The 17999-nt window shown below is 40.8% G+C and overlaps 3 protein-coding genes across 4 annotated transcripts; 1 reads left to right on the top strand and 2 right to left on the bottom strand.

Moving 5' to 3' along the window:
• Positions 1–862: 862 nt before the first annotated feature.
• On the bottom strand, positions 863–2292 carry acbd7 (acyl-CoA binding domain containing 7). Its single transcript, XM_058083671.1, has 4 exons — positions 2125–2292; positions 1518–1635; positions 1380–1442; positions 863–1313 (listed from the first exon to the last, which is right to left on the bottom strand). The coding sequence occupies exons 1-4, from the start codon at positions 2134–2136 to the stop codon at positions 1237–1239; spliced, it is 270 nt and encodes an 89-aa protein (XP_057939654.1). The 5' UTR covers positions 2137–2292; the 3' UTR covers positions 863–1236.
• Positions 2293–2410: 118 nt separating this feature from the next.
• Positions 2411–7470, top strand: rpp38 (ribonuclease P/MRP 38 subunit). Of its 2 annotated transcripts, none has more exons than XM_058083663.1 (2): positions 2411–2910; positions 3251–7470. In XM_058083663.1, the coding sequence occupies exon 2, from the start codon at positions 3264–3266 to the stop codon at positions 4095–4097; it is 834 nt and encodes a 277-aa protein (XP_057939646.1). In that variant the 5' UTR covers positions 2411–2910; positions 3251–3263; the 3' UTR covers positions 4098–7470. The 2 variants fall into 2 exon arrangements, with proteins under 2 accessions (XP_057939646.1, XP_057939645.1); XM_058083662.1 differs by lacking the exon at positions 2411–2910 and adding an exon at positions 2939–3050.
• Positions 6023–17772, bottom strand: nmt2 (N-myristoyltransferase 2). Its single transcript, XM_058083661.1, has 12 exons — positions 17555–17772; positions 16967–17084; positions 15595–15736; positions 11921–12039; positions 11754–11845; positions 11334–11450; positions 10344–10514; positions 9904–10012; positions 9630–9800; positions 9327–9494; positions 7964–8101; positions 6023–7881 (listed from the first exon to the last, which is right to left on the bottom strand). The coding sequence occupies exons 1-12, from the start codon at positions 17665–17667 to the stop codon at positions 7861–7863; spliced, it is 1479 nt and encodes a 492-aa protein (XP_057939644.1). The 5' UTR covers positions 17668–17772; the 3' UTR covers positions 6023–7860.
• Positions 17773–17999: the final 227 nt, after the last annotated feature.

Genomic DNA, 17999 nt, shown 5'->3' with positions numbered 1-17999 from the left:
AAGTGCGGTCTTTATTTAAAAACACATTTTAAAAAAATGAACTTATAAAAATGAATTGTTGAAAACTACAATTAAAAAAAATACGAACGTTCACTTCTTTATGCTTTCAGGAAAGTTAAGATGTAACTTTTGGTATCTCAATACCAGCACAAGATAAGATAATAATGGTTTGTTCATCCATTAGTAGGGTGCAACAACAGCAGCATAGACAAAGGAAAAGAATACCTATAAAGTATGAATTTATACCAGAGGTTATAAGAATAAAATCTATTTAAATATGAGGATTAGAGCCACACTGGAAAAAAATAGTGACAAGGAAAATAATAATATAATAATAATACATTTTATTTGTATAGCGCTTTTCAAAATACTCAAAGACACTTTACAGAAGAGTGAAGTTGAATAAAGCAAGTAAAGAGAGTAGAAAAGTGTCAACATGTCATATTCAGAGCATGAATATTTTCTTTATCGATTATAACAGAATTCATCAATTAAATATACTATGTGTTTGACTTTTACATGACATTTTATTACAATTTTTTAATCCATTATTTAAAGGGGACCTATTATGCTCATTTTTCAATGCTTTGTATTGAGTTGTGGTCTCCTGTAGAGCAGCTACACACAATAACCCGCACAGAAAACTTTTTAGACTTTCCAGAATCTGCACCTATTCCAGCTATATTTCCTTTGATTTGTGCTCCCTGCCAAAACGGTCTGTTTTAATTTATTCTACGCACGTCACACCCACTCCACTGTGATTGGTCACACGCCCAAAGTGCTTCCCAATTATGAACCGTATAAAGAAAAATGTTCATTTTCCATTAGATTCCATTAGAAATGAGCCACAAATAACACAAAAGAGTAGTGCAGATGTTTTATTTTCAAAGAGTTAACATTAACATTGATTATAATTTCTTTCTGCTGTTATGACAAATCAAGTTTTATTTACCGTTATCGAGAAAATCACCACACGTTAGCATTCGAACGTTCACACAAAAGAAAAAGCCGAGTAGCAATTAGCGAAAACATTAAAAAGGCGCACGGACATTGTTATTACGTTGCAAACGGAGATGCAAAAGACACACACACAGGTGAGCAATTTAGAAAAAACAGCGTGATTACAACCTCTGAGAGCAGAGGTCCGTGTGTTAATATTTTTAAGACGGCAGCCTCGTTTCAGTCCTTCATTGCTTCAGTCAAGAACGTTATCATTTCCGCTTGCGTTGCATTCCTTCATTGCATCCCATATTTGCTGATGACTTCCTTAGCGAGTGCCGTGTAAGCTGCCATGGCGTCGTCCTTGGACATGCCTGAAAGAGAAAAGACAGATTAATAATACAAACAATAACATGCAATGCATGGATTTGGATTTTTACCTTTCCGGGAATTCCAGGCGTCCCACTTGGCTTTTCCTTTCATGTCAAACAATCCTGGTCTATCTGTAAATATATGAACGTGCACATTGTTATTGCATGAAATTATTCATTATTAACAATAATTCCGTTTTGCCGTACCGGTGTTGACATCTCCAACGACTGCCTGCTTGTAGAGGCCGTAAAGGTCCAGCAGTTCCTGGTCTGATGGTCTGGTTTTCAAGTTCTTTACGTCCTCGGCCGCCTTCTCAAAGTCTGCCTGAAAGTGAAAAAGAACACTTTGCAATATCAAGTGTGTTATCTAATAATAAAGGCAGGTTGTTTAGTAATCAGTAACAAAAAAAATAGCGGATAAGTCATCTTGTGTGCTGAACTTTAACCTATTAGAACACCACGTGGGGGCTAAACAATAGGCTTTTATGCAAGACTGGTGCTTTTGTTCCTACTTCAACCGATCTACTTCACAAAGGAACTAGGACACTGTAAGACTGACTTAATACAGACCGCTAGCAAAACATCCAGTGTTTCTTCTCAAATCTTACACAACAGATATTGCACACAAATATTAATTGTAGCATCAGTCAAATCCTTTTTGCGCCCCCCCCCCGCATGGAATACTCTTTAATCTGAAGGAAAGTGTGCAGCATGTCAATCAGAGATGGACTACAGTGTGGGACTCGCCCGCATGATCACAGTCGATAATCGGTAATGGTCCATCAAAAAGTGAAATATCATAAATATATATTACCACAGAAGTCATTTTTGCTCGATGTGTGTTCGATGTGGTTATTTTAAAAATCGATGTCGGCTCGTTCTTGTAGCTGCAGATGTAATTGCAAAAAAAACAACGGTTCACTGCTAGAATGTAGCAAGGACGAGGCTGGTGCTAGTGAGGCGGGACCAGACAGCAAGGGGGGAAACTGATTGGCTGGCTGACTTATGCGCATGCGCATGCAGTAGACTGGAACTGACAGTTCTGGTTGAGGCAAAGTCCACACGAACATGGGTAGTTTGGATTGGAACACGTATCTTCCCCCGAAATAGATTTTAGCATATCATAAAAAATAAAAGTAAAAATTGTTTATTAAAATGAGTGATGAGATATAACTGTATCAAGTACGCTATAGGTAAAATTATTGTTACTTTTTTTATTATGGGAAAAAAACGGCAAACCCAGTGACGTCATCTATATGCGACACACAAGCGCCTATGCCCCGTTTAACCAAATGCAATTTAAGAGAGCTCCACAGTTGGGGGCATGTCTTCGAAATGACCCCACCATACAGCTTAAAATTATCAGAACTGAGAGCATTTAGCAGAAATGCACAAAAACGTTGATTCCCTGCTTGATTCACATCACGCCATGTACGGGCCACGTCTTCAGGACTACTCGTTCCACACCTTACGGAAAAATAACTGCCATCATTACACTTTCGATAATTTTAGGGTCTGTTTTTCCAAACATGTTTAATGGAAATAAAACAATGCAGCCATTCCAGTGAATCGTGGTTGCTGTACTGTCTCTTTAAAAGAGGTAAGTTATTTTTTAAATAAAGTTTTTTTCAATTTCAAACAAGATGGCGGCATCCTGTGGCTAGCTCATGTGTTTGGATACACGGATTCTTTCACAATTACATTTAAAGAGAGAAACTTACTTTCTGTGGTGATACGCAGGTAAATATGTTTATGTGTTGGGCTTTTTAAATTATTTATTTGATTTAAGTGTAAAGATTTAACTACAAAGATGTTACGTCTATGCAACGTTTACATCTCGTAAAGTTTCAGATGATATTATTAGTTTTGTTTGGTGAAAACTGCAAGTCATTCATTATGTTTAACTAGACTCGAATTAATGGTTTATATTTCTTTTTCAGTTCTAGTCAAGAAATGTCCACCCCAGGAAAGTCAGGTGGCAAAAAAGCCAAAGTAAGAGCTATTCCACCCAAAACCTCCTTCTCCTGCCCTTTTGGACTACAGTGGAGCCCCCTTCCTCAACACGACATGCATTTCATCCTGACTACTTTAAAAGAAAAACTAACTTCAATGGGTCTCGAGAAGAAAGAGCCAAAGGTGTTTAGGCCCTGGAAGAAAAAACAGCGCAAACAGAGCGATCAAACCTCCTCATCTAGGTCAGATCCCGTCTCAGAGCCAAGCCAGGACCCGGATAAGAAGGATTCTCCAAAGGGTGGCTGGACAGATTTGTCAGCGAGGAGACAACTAGCCGTGGGCATCAATGAGGTCACCAAAGCTTTGGAGAGGAACCAACTCAAACTGGTGCTGGTGTGCAAGTCCGTCAAGCCGAAGCACATGACCAATCACCTGATAACGCTGAGCGCCACTAGAGGAGTCCCCGCCTGCCAAGTTCCCCGGCTAAGCGAGAGCGTGGCGCAATCGCTGGGCCTGAAGAGCGTACTAGCGCTGGGGTTCTGGCAGAACGGTTGTCGAGACGACGGCGCAGCGATATTCCGTGACACCGTGGAAGCCATCATACCTAAAGTGCCCTCACTGGATGTTGCTTGGCTACAAGGCGCAGCGGCTGCGGCGGCTGCGGCAAGTGTCGCGTTACGACCGCAGGAAAGCAAGAGGCCCGGCCAGAAAAGGAAACTGGAGCCTGAGTGTGAAGAACCTTCCTCGTCCTCCACACTGCAACCTCTCCAAGTGAAAAGAGTTGTTCCGAACCCTGCAAAGAAAAGACGGCTGAGAGTAAAGAAAGACAAATGACAAATCGTGTCCGATAAATATGTTCAGCACCACGGCTCTTACCGTTTATGTCTGAAGAGAACCCTTTCATTTTAATGGATTTATTTAATGTGAGGCATTTTTTTTTTTGCTGGTTGACTTGGGTCCTCACAGTCTGTGTTTTTGTCCTGTGTTGGTAGCCAACATGGAAAAATGACACGACACCCAAAAGCGGGTCAACATCATCCTACCATTCAGTGCCGTTTATATAGAATAAAGCAGTGTTTGCCATGGCAATGCGTGTCAAAAAATTGCACACTCGTGACAGAAAATGGTACACATTGGCACAAAATGACCACGCTCCCGCATCTGTGAAGAAGTTGTGACATTTTGACCCGTTTTTATATCATCTCGCAGCTAGCAGGAAAGAGCAGGAAAGAGGCATAAACTAGAATAAAAGGAGGCACTGACAGTCTAGGAGTGGGAATTGCTGACCACAAGAGATCACTTTTGGGTGTTATGATTAGTCGTGAACAGTAACTTACAAGGAAGATCCGAGAGGCTACAGAAAATACTTGGGAAATTGAACATTTTCATGTAAATGACACAAGCTTTGATACGTGCCGCCTATATTGTTTAGGCCAGGGGTGGGCAAACTTTTTGACTCGCGGGCCGCATTGATATAACAAAACTTCCGGGGGGGCAGACTATATATTTTACACGTAACAGTCCACCTGGTATTATTGTATCTGTAAAATTGTCATGCAATCTGCTATTATTATTTATTATTTTATATTTATATTTAAATATTTTAAAAATAATAAAATATTATAATAATTAAAATAAAATTAAAATAATAATTATTATATTATTATATAAAATATGCAAATATAACATTATATATAAATAATTAGCATTAATATAAATATAATATAATAGTTATAATAATAATATAATAATTATTATTTTAATTTATATTATTATTATGTGCTTGTGTCTCTTTTTTCAGGAGCACTTTGTAAACAACAGACCATGTCAAACAACGAAATTGATAAAACCATCAAAAGGTTGGCTCAGGCCATGATGCCAGGTTGTATGTTGAGTTTGAATTAAATACTTTGGAAAGATTGGGCGGGCCGTATTCAAACACTTGGCGGGCCGGATGTGGCCCCCGGGCCGTAGTTTGCCCACCCCTGGTTTAGGCATTGGTTGCATGCTTTCATAACTAGTTCTGGGAAATTATGCCTACCGCAAATTTGCAACGTTTCAAAAATTTTCTTTGCACACCGATACACACTTTACATCTGTTTAGCACCAATTTACTCATTGGAGGCAAAATTGTGTACGAGTATTTGTGCCATTTGTACAGCGGAGCAACATAGGAAAAAGGTAGAAAAAATGCCAGCTCTGACAGGAAGTGGTTTTTGATATTAATCCACAAAGGTAGAAAATCGCCGCAACTGACTGTTCTCCCCCATTCAGTATTGGCGCTCTGTATTACTGTATTACAGTAAACCTCGGATATATCGGACTCGGATATATCAGAAATTCGCTCACAACGGACAGATAAAAAAGAACCGATTTTTCTGTAATGCATTTCCAATAAAAATTCATTGCATATATCGGATTTTTTAGAACGGATTTCACCTATTTCGGACAAAATCTCCAGTCCCGTTCCAATGCATTTCCATTAAATTTCCCTGGCATATATCGGATGGCCGCATCGTTATGCTAATATTGTTGATGTCACTGGCTATTGTCTTTCTCCTGGCTCCAGATTTAGGACAAATATAAAAGTGAGTGACGTCAATAATACTAGCACAGCAGTCAATGAGATCTTAACCTCACTATTGGAAATAACGTAGGCCTGACGGGCGTAACAGGGCCTAGCTTAATTAACAATTTGTTATGCTCAGAGTCCAATAAAGTTCAATTCTCATTACCTTACGTCTCTTTTCATTCATAGTCAAGGAAGTGCCTTTTTATAATGGATAAAATCCGATTTACGCATATACCGGATATAAATCCGATATATGCGTAAAACGGACATTTTCCGGTATACGCATATAACGGATTTGGCTTATATCGGACAAAACCAGTGGGAACAATTGAATCCGATATATCCGAGGTTTACTGTACTTAATGAGTCCTTAATCCCTTACTTCCTGGATAATGCTAACATAGAAGTACTAGAAGTTCTCATGACGATGCAGCACCGTCGCTTTTTGTGTGACTGACAACAAATGTTCAAATGATTGATCCTGGTTGATTTTTGTCAAGTGAATTTATTCAAATATCCATGCTGGTATAGGCGGCGTGTGTGTTGAAACAGATTGACATTTGCATGGTGATCACGTGATCTAAATGATGCTGGTACAGGTTCTTTCGTCTTTCTCACAGCTTACAGTGGAATTGAATAAAAATATTGGGACTTCCGTTTGTTAACAAAGCTGTTTGTGTCGTCTTCCAAAGTGCATTCCGAAAAAGTCTGACAAAAATCTTCCAAATAAGGCAGGTATCTGCGTGGGGGGGGGGGGTTGTTGAGTCGTCACTAAAGGGCGTGGCTAGTAACATGCGCAACATTCACACAAATGCAGGCAAAAATGTCGGCGACGCAACCAAGTCAATGTTCACCCGCTCACTTGACCTAAAACAACAAACCAGTAGTCTGCTTTTCTTTGTTTATAAAGGGAAGGAGCACAGAATCGGCTTCAGTGATGCAGCGACATCTCAAATATGAGAGTAGAACTTTGAAAAAAATGAATTTTCACAGTTTTCTGGTTGCCCGCTTTGATTTTTTTTTTTTTAAACGTGAATTTGTAATCGGATGTGAACTTTTTCCATGCATTTATCGGCACGACACAAAGAAAAATAACATATTTTTAGACTCACAGACACAGTATGACAAACCGGAATGAATAAAAAAAAGGACCTGAACGCAACAAGAGAAGGAAAAACAGCCCAAATATCAAACTAGCGCAGCAGTTCTCTCTGTGAGGAATCATTGAACAGCAACAAAAACAAATGCAGCTTATTCTCGGAATGAAAAAGTAAATGCTCTTTTCTCTGCAATTTATACTAAATACTGTCTCCGACCACAAACGGAAGACACAGCATTATAACACGGCCGCAGCGCACCCTCAAACTTCAAAAGTACCGTAGCGGGTTTTCAAAAAAATGGGGGCCCTTGAGGACTTTTAAGGAGCCCTAAAATTGTGCTTCATTGATTTAATAATACATTCTTCATTAAAAAAAAAAGTTGAGTGTTTCATGGCATCCGACCTCGACAGTGCACCGGTTGGTTTCATGAAGGATCAGGAGGGTACAAGTCATCCCCCGGAACTACTCATCATCATCATCATCATGTGGAATTGTACCCACAACATCATCAAATCCGACGTACCCAGAAAAGAAAGTATAGATACTGCACGAGCGGCCATTGCAATAAGAACATTCCCACTACTCAAGTGCAGCAGTATACAGGGACAGCAGAACTTCTTTAGAAGAAGCTCAATAAAAATAAAGAAAAATATTACATACCGCATGTTTACTTACTGTTTTTTCTTTTTTTTTTTTTTTTTTGACTGACATACCGCATGCCACACCGCTTCCTTTCAAACTTCCAGCTGTTTTGGAGCATCTCAGGCATAGCATGATGTTCACATTCAGAATGTTGATGCAACAGTTCCCATCACCTCCAGAAAAATGTGCCAGAGATGCCTGCTTCAAGAGCTACCCAGTACCTTGCTTGGATGAGCTGTGTTTGTGTGTGTGTGTGTGTGTGTAGCAGCCCCAAAGGCACAGGCTACTGAAGCACGAGGCCGACCTGCAACACAAGAGGTTTCCATTTGTGTTTTCATTCAGTCTCCCATAAAATAAAATTAAAAAAAAAAATTTGATGAACTGACCTTATCAGGGTCCATTGGGGGACATTTCCAGTTATAGAGGTAATACTGCAGATTTCCATCTCCTATACCAAATTTCAGCTTATCCAGAAAGACTTTATTCTCCATGAGGTCCAGAGCATTGAACACGTCAAAGCCTTTCTGTTAAAAACAACAGCAGAAGCACATGAGAAGACAAGATCAGAGACGTTTCCACCTGAGATGCAGTTTTTAAATTGTTAAACTAACATGTGACCCCCCCCCACATGGTAACAGAAAGGGTGGAACCATGTCACTTGTTTCTGGGATCCCAGTGGCGTCATTAGGCCTATTTTAGGAGGGGCTTCAGCCACCATAAAATTTTCTTAAGCCCCCCTAAATTATTTGATATTTTTCATAAATTTTTTAAAACTTTTATTTATTTATTTAGAAAAAAATATCTGACAAATTTAATAAAATAAGGCAAAAGCCCCATTTTAGGGGGTCTTCAGCCCCCCTAAAATTTTCTTAAGGCCCCCTAAATTATTTGATATTTTTTATACATTTTTTAAAATTTTATTTATTTATTTAGAAAAATTATCCGACATTTTTTTTAAATTAATTAATTTATTTATTTAGAAAAAAATATCTGACAAATTTAATAAAATAGGGCAAAAGCCCTATTTTAGGGGGGCTTCAGCCACCCTAAAATGTTCTTAAGCCCCCCTAAATTATTTATTTGTAATAAATATAAATATAAATTTGTAATATTATCCAACATTATTTTTTAATTGTTTTTATTTATTTATTTAGAAAACATTATCTGCAAAATTTCATAAAATAGGGCAAAAGCCCTATTTTAGGGGGGCTTCGGCCACCCTAAATTATTTGATATTTGTAATAAATTTTAATTGTTTTAAAGGTATTTATTTAGAAAAAATTATCTGACATTATTTTTTTTTTAATTATTTATTTATTTATTTAGAAAAAATTATCTGACAAATTTCATAAAATAGGGCAAAAGCAGGCTAATAAGCAAGTTAATAAGCAGGCTAATACTAGCCTACTAGTAGTAGTAATAATCAGAAGAAGAATAATGATGATAGTAATAATAATAGGCTAATTAATAATATAACAATGATTATTATATAATTGCTTGTGTAATATTTACTTGTGTAGTTTGTGTGTACTTGTGTACATTTAATGGTGGCCTAAAACAATTGAGTATCTCTACTAAATCTGTCCAAAAGTGGGAAAGTTATATTGCGGTTCTTGTTCCTTATTTGGTTTTTGGATTTTTTTATTTTTTTGAACGTCTACAACATTCATTCATATCCTGTGCATCTCCAAAGGGCTAAGCCCCCCCTGTCCTCAGAACCTAATGGCGCCCCTGGGGACGCCTACTCACCAGTTTGGCGAGGATGAGGGCATCGTTCATTAAGTCCAGTAGCGGCGTCTGTGTGTGAACATTGTAAAAGGAATACGCGGCCTTCAAGCTCCGATGGAGGGGGTGATGCATCACGGTGGAGGGCAGAGTGTAGAAACTAGCGAAGTCTGTCAGGACGCCACCGGCACCCTGCGAGGTAGATACAAGAGCCACTTCAATGCAAGGATAAGAATTTCTTCACCGAGTTACCATCCGTCATCTTCTGTTTCCGTGGTTTCGACGTCTCGATGGATATCAAAGCATGCAAATGAACGTTCTTGCTACCTCTACAACGTATGTGTCGATGATGTTCTCCTGTGGTAGGAACCAGTGAGCCACTTCCTCTTCGCTCATGGAAGGCGCCAGCTGGAAACGTCTCAGGTACTTCTGCAGCAGCTCAGTCACCTGCCGGATGTCGTGCCTCTCCATCGGCCGCAAACCAGCAGTCTTGATGCTCTGCAGTAAAGAAATAAAAGAAGCGCATTGAGCCAATAGATACTTCAACGAATCATCTCTGCTGTAAGAGATGCAAGGCAGAGAAAGAGGTGGAGATGTTTACATCTGGTAGTCTGTAGAGTTTCATGGTTCTTTGCAGGGTCATGTTTCTGCTCAGGTGGGAGAATTTGACCTCCACCAGCTTTCTGGGGTTCAGAGAGCGATGCCAGTATCTGAGTGATGACAAGTCAAAAATCATTGCGTGATTTAACATGGATCCTTTTCATCATAAAAAACATGAAACATAAATAGGAGGAAGTGGATGCTGGAATATGATGGAAATGATTGCATAATATCGGAAATGATAAATGAGAAGTCATGTGATTGTCACTTGACATGACAAGCCTTACGCCGGGGCCCGGTTGGTAAATTACATACGTCTACATAAATGAGTAGGAGAAATTTCAAGACACTTGGAGCAGGAAATGAAAATGTACATGAAATGAAATACAGAACCAAAGGATTTGTTGTCTATTTGTTGCCGTTGAGCGCACGAGTCCTTACCTGCACGTGGACACCGGTTTAGGCAGCACGACTCCCGCCGTGTACACCGCCTGAAATATTCCTTCCAGGTTGACCCGCCGCGTTATCTCTCTGATGAGCACCGGCGCTACTCGCTTTGAACGCAGCTTCTTGTGGACACACAGGAAGTTGATTTCGACCATCCTCTTCAACCTAAGTGGAGATGGAGCATTGGCTGTCAACGTACTCTGTCATCGCTGCTTCGAGTGGGGTACGGACCACAACATTAGGTACAATCAAAATACAGCGGAACCTCCGTTTTCGTACGCCTCGGTTAGCGCATATTTTAGTTTACATCCAAAGAGTTACGGCAAAATGTTGCCTCGGTTTTTGTATATTATCATACAACATTCCTGTGAGCATGTTATTGCAACCAGAAAAAAATGATTCAGTTAGAGTACGTTTCAGTTTGAGGAATGATTCAGTTAGAGTACGTTTTAGTTTGAGTAATGATTCAGTTAGAGTACGTTTTAGTTTGAGGAATGATTCAGTTAGAGTACGTTTTAGTTTGAGTAATGATTCAGTTAGAGTACGTTTTAGTTTGAGTAATGATTCAGTTAGAGTACGCTTTAGTTTGAGTAATGATTCAGTTAGAGTACGCTTTAGTTTGAGTAATGATTCAGTTTGAGTACGTTTTAGTTTGAGTAATGATTCAGTTAGAGTACGCTTTAGTTTGAGTAATGATTCAGTTAGAGTACGCTTTAGTTTGAGTAATGATTCAGTTTGAGTACGTTTTAGTTTGAGTAATGATTCAGTTAGAGTACGCTTTAGTTTGAGTAATGATTCAGTTAGAGTATGTTTTAGTTTGAATAATGATTCAGTTTGAGTACGTTTTAGTTTGAGTAGTGATTCAGATAAGAGTACGTTTCAGTTTTTTAGTTTGAGTTTGACCTTCTGGAACGGATCAATGACGCTAACCAAGCTTCCACTGTCATCGAAACTGCATTGACGCTCATTCCATCAATTACTCACGTGTCATAAATGCGAATTTCCGCAGGGATGGCACTAATGAATCCAACCAGCTTCTTATTTGAGGAAACTCGCACGCCACAGTGCCACTGAGGTAACCAACCGGGTGGACGTAAAGCCCTGACAAGGGAGAAGACAAATTTCAGAGACGTGCATATCATTGCTGCAAACCTGGAATTTCCCCTTGAGGGACTAATAAAGGCATATAGACATCAATGAGCATGTGACAAAGCACAACGTAGATGGGAAAATGTAAAGAACCTGGAACGAATCCCATTCAATGTAACTTGTTTAGCATGTCCAAAACAATGACATCTTTGAGGAAATAAAAAGGTAGAAGAGGAAGAGGGGCGTGCTTGTTTCTGATATTAAAACAAGGCTCTAAAAGAAAGACAGAAAGGGAACATCAAGTTGGCTGCTTACCATTTGAGGAAGTTTGGTGAATAATCAAATCTAAACATGTTATCGTCGTCCTCCACGTAGTTCTCATTTAACAACGTGTACAGCTCCTTCAGCTGGGGAAAACACAACACACTTCATGACTTGGGTGACCTGCTGAAACAAATGCCCCCCCCGCCTACTGTACTCACCACATCCGCGTTGCTGAGATCCAGAGTGTCCCACATGAAGCCTTGAGGTAAGGAATAGGGCTCCTGTCTGATATTCTCTTTGTCAGCTTCGATTGGGCCGTGGCTCGTCACCACCTCATCTACACAAACAACACAACGCCTGTCAAACCCATGACCTCACTTGCATGGACCCCATCGTCATGGAAACCATTCATTCATTCATTATGGACTGGCCCAGTAGCCAGCCCATAGACTGCTACTTGCAGTAGCAGTCTATGGGCTGGCTACTGAGCCAGCCCATATTGTTATTCCTTGTGGTGTTTACCAATTTTTATTATTCTTATATCTTAATCTTCCACTTTTTGTGCGCGTAATGCGGCCAAAACCGCAAGAAGGACCCCCACACATGTTACACCGTCGGAATCGTGACGCTCGGGACTACAGCGGTATTTATTTTTTGGAACGTTTCGTGTAACCATGGCGACGCTATTCGCGATAGAAAAAAAAATCGGCCACTAGATTAGGTACACCATTCTATTTTTAGAACAGCCGCATTCCAGAGAAAACGAGAATTTACAGACTTTTCACAGCCTTGTAGCTCAGCCATACGGCCACGTAGAAACGTGATTGATGGCTCATTTTTTAGATAAACTTCTGAACTCTCTCTGTGGCTAAATGCTAATTGCTAGCATGTTAGCATGTTAGCATTTAAGCTAATTTACTCATGTTTAAAGGCAAATACACCCATGGCATGATGCAGGGAGGTCATAGGACAACCTTGGCAGTTTCTGAACTTGAGGCTCTCTTGCTAGGTGCTAGCATGGACCCGTTAGCATGTTAGCATTTAAGCTAATTTACTCATGTCTAAAGGCAAATACACACATGGCATGATGTAGGGAGGTTATAGGACAACCTTGGCACTTTCTAAACTTGAGGCTCTCTTGCTAGGTGCTAGCATGATAACTGTTAGCATGTTAGCATTTAAGCTAATTTACTCACGTTAAAAGGCAAATACACACATGGCATGATGTAGGGAGGTTATAGGACAACCTTGGCACTTTCTAAACTTGAGGCTGTCTTGCTAGGTGCTAGCATAATGATTGTTAGCATGTTAGCATTTAAGCTAATTTACTCACGTTTAAAGGCAAATATACACATGACATGATGTGGGGAGGTTATAGGACAACCTTGGTAGTTTCTAAACTTGAGGCTGTCTTGCTAGGTGCTAGCATGTTAGCCGTTAGCATGTTAGCATTTAAGCTAATTTACTCACGTCTAAAGGCAAATACACACATGGCATGATGTAGGGAGGTTATAGGACAACCTTGGCACTTTCTAAACTTGAGGGTCTCTTGCTAGGTGCTAGCATGATAACTGTTAGCATGTTAGCATTTAAGCTAATTTACTCACGTTTAAAGGCAAATACACACATGGCATGATATAGGGAGGTTGAAGGACAACCTTGGCACTTTGTAAACTTGAAACTCTCTTGCTAGGTGCTAGCATGTTAGCCGTTAGCGTGTTAGCATTTAAGCTAATTTACTCATGTCTAAATGCAAATACACACATGCATGATGCAGGGACGTTATAGGACATCCTTGGCACTTTCTAAACTTGAGGCTCTCTTGCTAGGTGCTAGCATAATGACTGTTAGCGTGTTAGCATATAAGCTAATTTACTCACGTTTAAAGGCAAATACACACATGGCATGATGTGGGGAGGTTATAGGACAACCTTGGTAGTTTCTAAACTTGAGGCTGTCTTGCTAGGTGCTAGCATGTTAGCCGTTAGCATGTTAGCATTTAAGCTAATTTACTCATGTCTAAAGGCAAATACACACATGGCATGATGTAGGGAGGTTATAGGACAACCTTGGCACTTTCTCAACTTGATGCTCTCTTGCTAGGTGCTAGCATGGTAGCCGTTAGCATGTTAGCATTTAAGCTAATTTACTCATGTCTTCAGGCAAATACACATATGGCATGGTGTAGGGAGGTTATAGGACAACCTTGGCACTTTCTAAACTTGAGGCTCTCTTGCTAGGTGCTAGCATAATGATTGTTAGCATGTTAACATTTAAGCTAATTTACTCACGTTTAAAGGCAAATACACACATGACATGATGTGGGGAGGTTATAGGACAACCTTGGCACTTTCTCATCTTGATGCTATCTTGCTAGGTGCTAGCATGGTAGCCATTAGCATGTTAGCATTTAAGCTAATTTACTCATGTCTTCAGGCAAATACACATATGGCATGGTGTAGGGAGGTTATAGGACAACCTTGGCACTTTCTAGACTTGAGGCTCTCTTGCTAGGTGCTAGCTTAATGGTTGTTAGCATGTTAGCATTTAAGCTAATTTACTCACGTTTAAAGGCAAATACACACATGACATGATGTGGGGAGGTTATAGGACAACCTTGGCACTTTCTCAATTTGATGCTCTCTTGCTAGGTGCTAGCATGGTAGCCGTTAGCATGTTAGCATTTAAGCTAATTTACTCATGTCTTCAGGCAAATACACATATGGCATGGTGTAGGGAGGTTATAGGACAACCTTGGCACTTTCTAAACTTGAGGCTCTCTTGCTAGGTGCTAGCATGATAACTGTTAGCATGTTAGCATTTAAGCTAATTTACTCACGTTTAAAGGCAAATACACACATGGCATGATGTAGGGAGGTTATCGGACAACCTTGGCACTTTCTAAACTTGAGGCTCTCTTGCTAGGTGCTAGCATAATGATTGTTAGCATGTTAGCATTTAAGCTAATTTACTCATGTTTAAAGGCAATTACACACTTGGCATGATGTGAGGACACTATGGGACTGCATCAACTTTTTCCGTACTTGAGGCTTTCTTGCTAGGTGCTATCGCGGTAGCCGTTGGCCCACCGGGCCCGAGGTTCACAGCACAGGTGGCCAGTCCATCAAAATTTCCGCGGGAATTTTCTAGTTTATTTTCTACCGCTTCTCCTCACGAGGGTCGCGGGGGGTGCTGGAGCCTATCTTGGGGCGAGAGGCGGGGTACACACATATGGACTGGTGGCCAGCCAATCACAGGGCACATATAGACAAACAACCATTCACACTCACATTCATACCTATGGACAATTTGGAGTCGCTAATTAACCTAGCATGTTTTTGGAACATGCACGTGGGAGAACATGCAAACTCCACACAGAGATGGCCGAGGGTGGAATTGAACCCGGGTCTCCTAGCTGTGAGGTCTGAGCGCTAACCACTCGACCGCCGTGCAGCCCTCATGGAAACCAGATTACTGTAATACCGCAAAGCATGCCATTCAAGTGGACCTTACAACTCTATAATACTTTGAGGGAATTGCTCAAGAGCGGCAGATCCCTCTGGTGCAGCCAAAAGAGCGATATGACACACAACCTCGTCCATCCACATCCATACTAATCAAGTCCTCTTGCACCGTGTTCTTCTTATTGCTGAAAAGGTGGTTCTTTTGGTATGTAGCCCTAGCACACAATCTGTCAAAATCGTCAAAAATGTCCGGTACTGAGAGGGATGTTTTGGATGTATCGGAGTCGTAAAATTACGTCCAGCAATTATCTGCCTGTGTGGGATGTCTGTGCCAAAGGGCCTACAGGCACGGAAAGAAGAGGCAGAAAAATGCAAGGTCGCATGGTAAAAACGCGTTTAAGAGTGGTGTATACACGCTAAATACTTACTTAACTTGGGCACTGGCTGTGTGTCCCAAAACTGGTACTTGTGCTTGGCTGCCTCATCAATGCTCTTCGCTGGGCCCTGACAGGACAGCAACTCCATGGCTCTTTGGATGTCCTGAAGCTTCTGGATGGGCAAACCGGGATTCTATTGAACAACAGGAGATATGAAGTACGAGGACAGGACAGTGGAATTTTAAATACATATGTACTTTTTGCACTCATGTTTCGGTGAACAGTCATGATGTGCTATATATCTCACTATATTGACAATTACTATGGTACACATAATGTCATTGTTCTTTTCTTTTTTTCTTTTCTTAATTTATTTCAGACATGCATACTATGTTACATTATTCTTTCTCACACATACACTTACAATATCTATTTATATATATATATATATATATATATATGTAGATATACATACATACACACACATATATACATACATATACATACACATACATGCACACACACAACACCTCATTACTACACATGTCTGAAAAAGAGCAGGAAGAAGCAAAGCTTATTAAATCCTACCCCTTCTCCACGCCCCCCCCCCCCCCCACACACACACATATAATCACAGAATCTTACATAAGACAAAACAACAAAAGAAGAGTGGGAACATCGGACACCCCAGCAAAGCCCCAGGACATTGCTGAAGCACACCACCAACCCCGCCAGCCAACCCACCTGGCCCCGACCCCCCTAGCCCCTGAGTGCACCCACCGAGTGCCCAGCACCCCAGCAGTCCCCGCACACCCCGCTGCCCTCCAATAAGATGCCATTTTGGTCATATTGTATGGTCATATCACCTTGTACTTCGGTAAGAGGTACATTATTAAAAAAACAAAACAAAACAACCTTAAACTGTATTATGGAAAGCAGGAAGTGAACAAATGTAACAGTTACTGATTGTAAAAGTACCAGATGGAGGGGTAGGATTTAATAAGCTTTGCTTCTTCCTACTCCTTTTGGACATGTGGAACTGGGAACTGATTATGGGATGCACTCAATTGTAATCTGATGCATGTTCAAATGAAATAAAACCATTACGATTACCGCTGATTTGACGTTTTGTTAATAATAGTGATGTCATAAGTCTTTGATAAGGGCAGGTACAGTTTGTTGAAGCCGACTTTGTTTGAGTTGTTTTTACATCCAGGTGTGCACAAACTACAATTACAGGAAAACTAGCTTCATAATACCACCAGCGCTTAGCAAAGTCTCCTGCATATGTGTGTGCATGCTCGGCACACTCAATGAACCACAGCTCCCCCAGCGCCCGGCAGCACTCACTCAGCAACCAAACAATGACACTATATTGGTATTCACTTGTCAACAAAGAAACAAAGCAATCTAATATTTACACCTTGATCTCCTGAGAGTCAGAAGCAGAGTCCGACTTGGCTCCTCCAGAGCTTGGCTTCTCCTTCTTCCTTTTCTGTTTCTTCTTCTTCCTCTTGGCCCCCAGATCTCCGCATGGACTACTACGGACATGACGACAAACATCACGTTATCTTGAGGTAACTTGGACTGAGTCAGTACATAGCAAACAAAACACACACATAAACACAAACGGGCGCACGCACGCGCAGAAAGGCGCGGAGGCAGCGGGCTAACGTTAGCTGTCATAGCAACGAATGACAGCTAGCTAGCCCAACGCTAGCTAGCTAACGGTTTGCTTGACACCCTTTCAATAAAGCCCGTATGACATTTTTTAAAGTAGTTACAATGACACGTACATATCACACAACTTTTTCGAGATGTTACGAGCCCGAAAACATGGCCCTACAGGCGGGCAAGCCTGGTTATGTTTGAGTCGGCTAACTGCATTAGCCACCAAGCACATCACACATCCTTATAAACACACACACACACATACACACACACACACACACAGGCAGTCTTGTGTGATGTATGGCGAGTGTGTTGGCCAGCTCAGACAGGCCGTCCTCACCCTTGCGTATTCTCATTCTCCTCCTCGTTGTCCCCGTCTATCCCGCAGGTGTCCTGGTCGTCCAGCTCCAAGCTCTGTTGGCTGGCCGCGGATTCGCTATCCTCCGCCATCATTAAAAGGTTTCAAAAAAAATGGACAAGCGCCGTCTGATAGAGATCGCGGCTCCGGGTGACAGGAGGAAAAACAAAGGGAAGCCGACCAGGAGGAAACAGCACCACCTAGAGGACAATAAATGTACTGCAAAGCTAAACCGGTTGGGACTCATACTGGACACAATATTAGGTACACTTTCCCTATTGGATTACATTGTTTTGGTGCAGTTGTACACAGATGCAAACTACTAAAATACTTTTTTGACAAGTTTTCCATTTCCAAACCATTTTGTTGTCGGCTGTGTTGAATGAATGTGGGTGAAATTTGTCAAAGGATATTAATTGTGAAAACA

The sequence above is a fragment of the Doryrhamphus excisus genome, chromosome 10 (assembly GCF_030265055.1).
Source record: "Doryrhamphus excisus isolate RoL2022-K1 chromosome 10, RoL_Dexc_1.0, whole genome shotgun sequence".
NCBI lineage: Eukaryota > Metazoa > Chordata > Actinopteri > Syngnathiformes > Syngnathidae > Doryrhamphus > Doryrhamphus excisus.
Note: the sequence above shows the minus strand (reverse complement) of the source record. Positions and strands in the feature narration are given on the sequence as shown.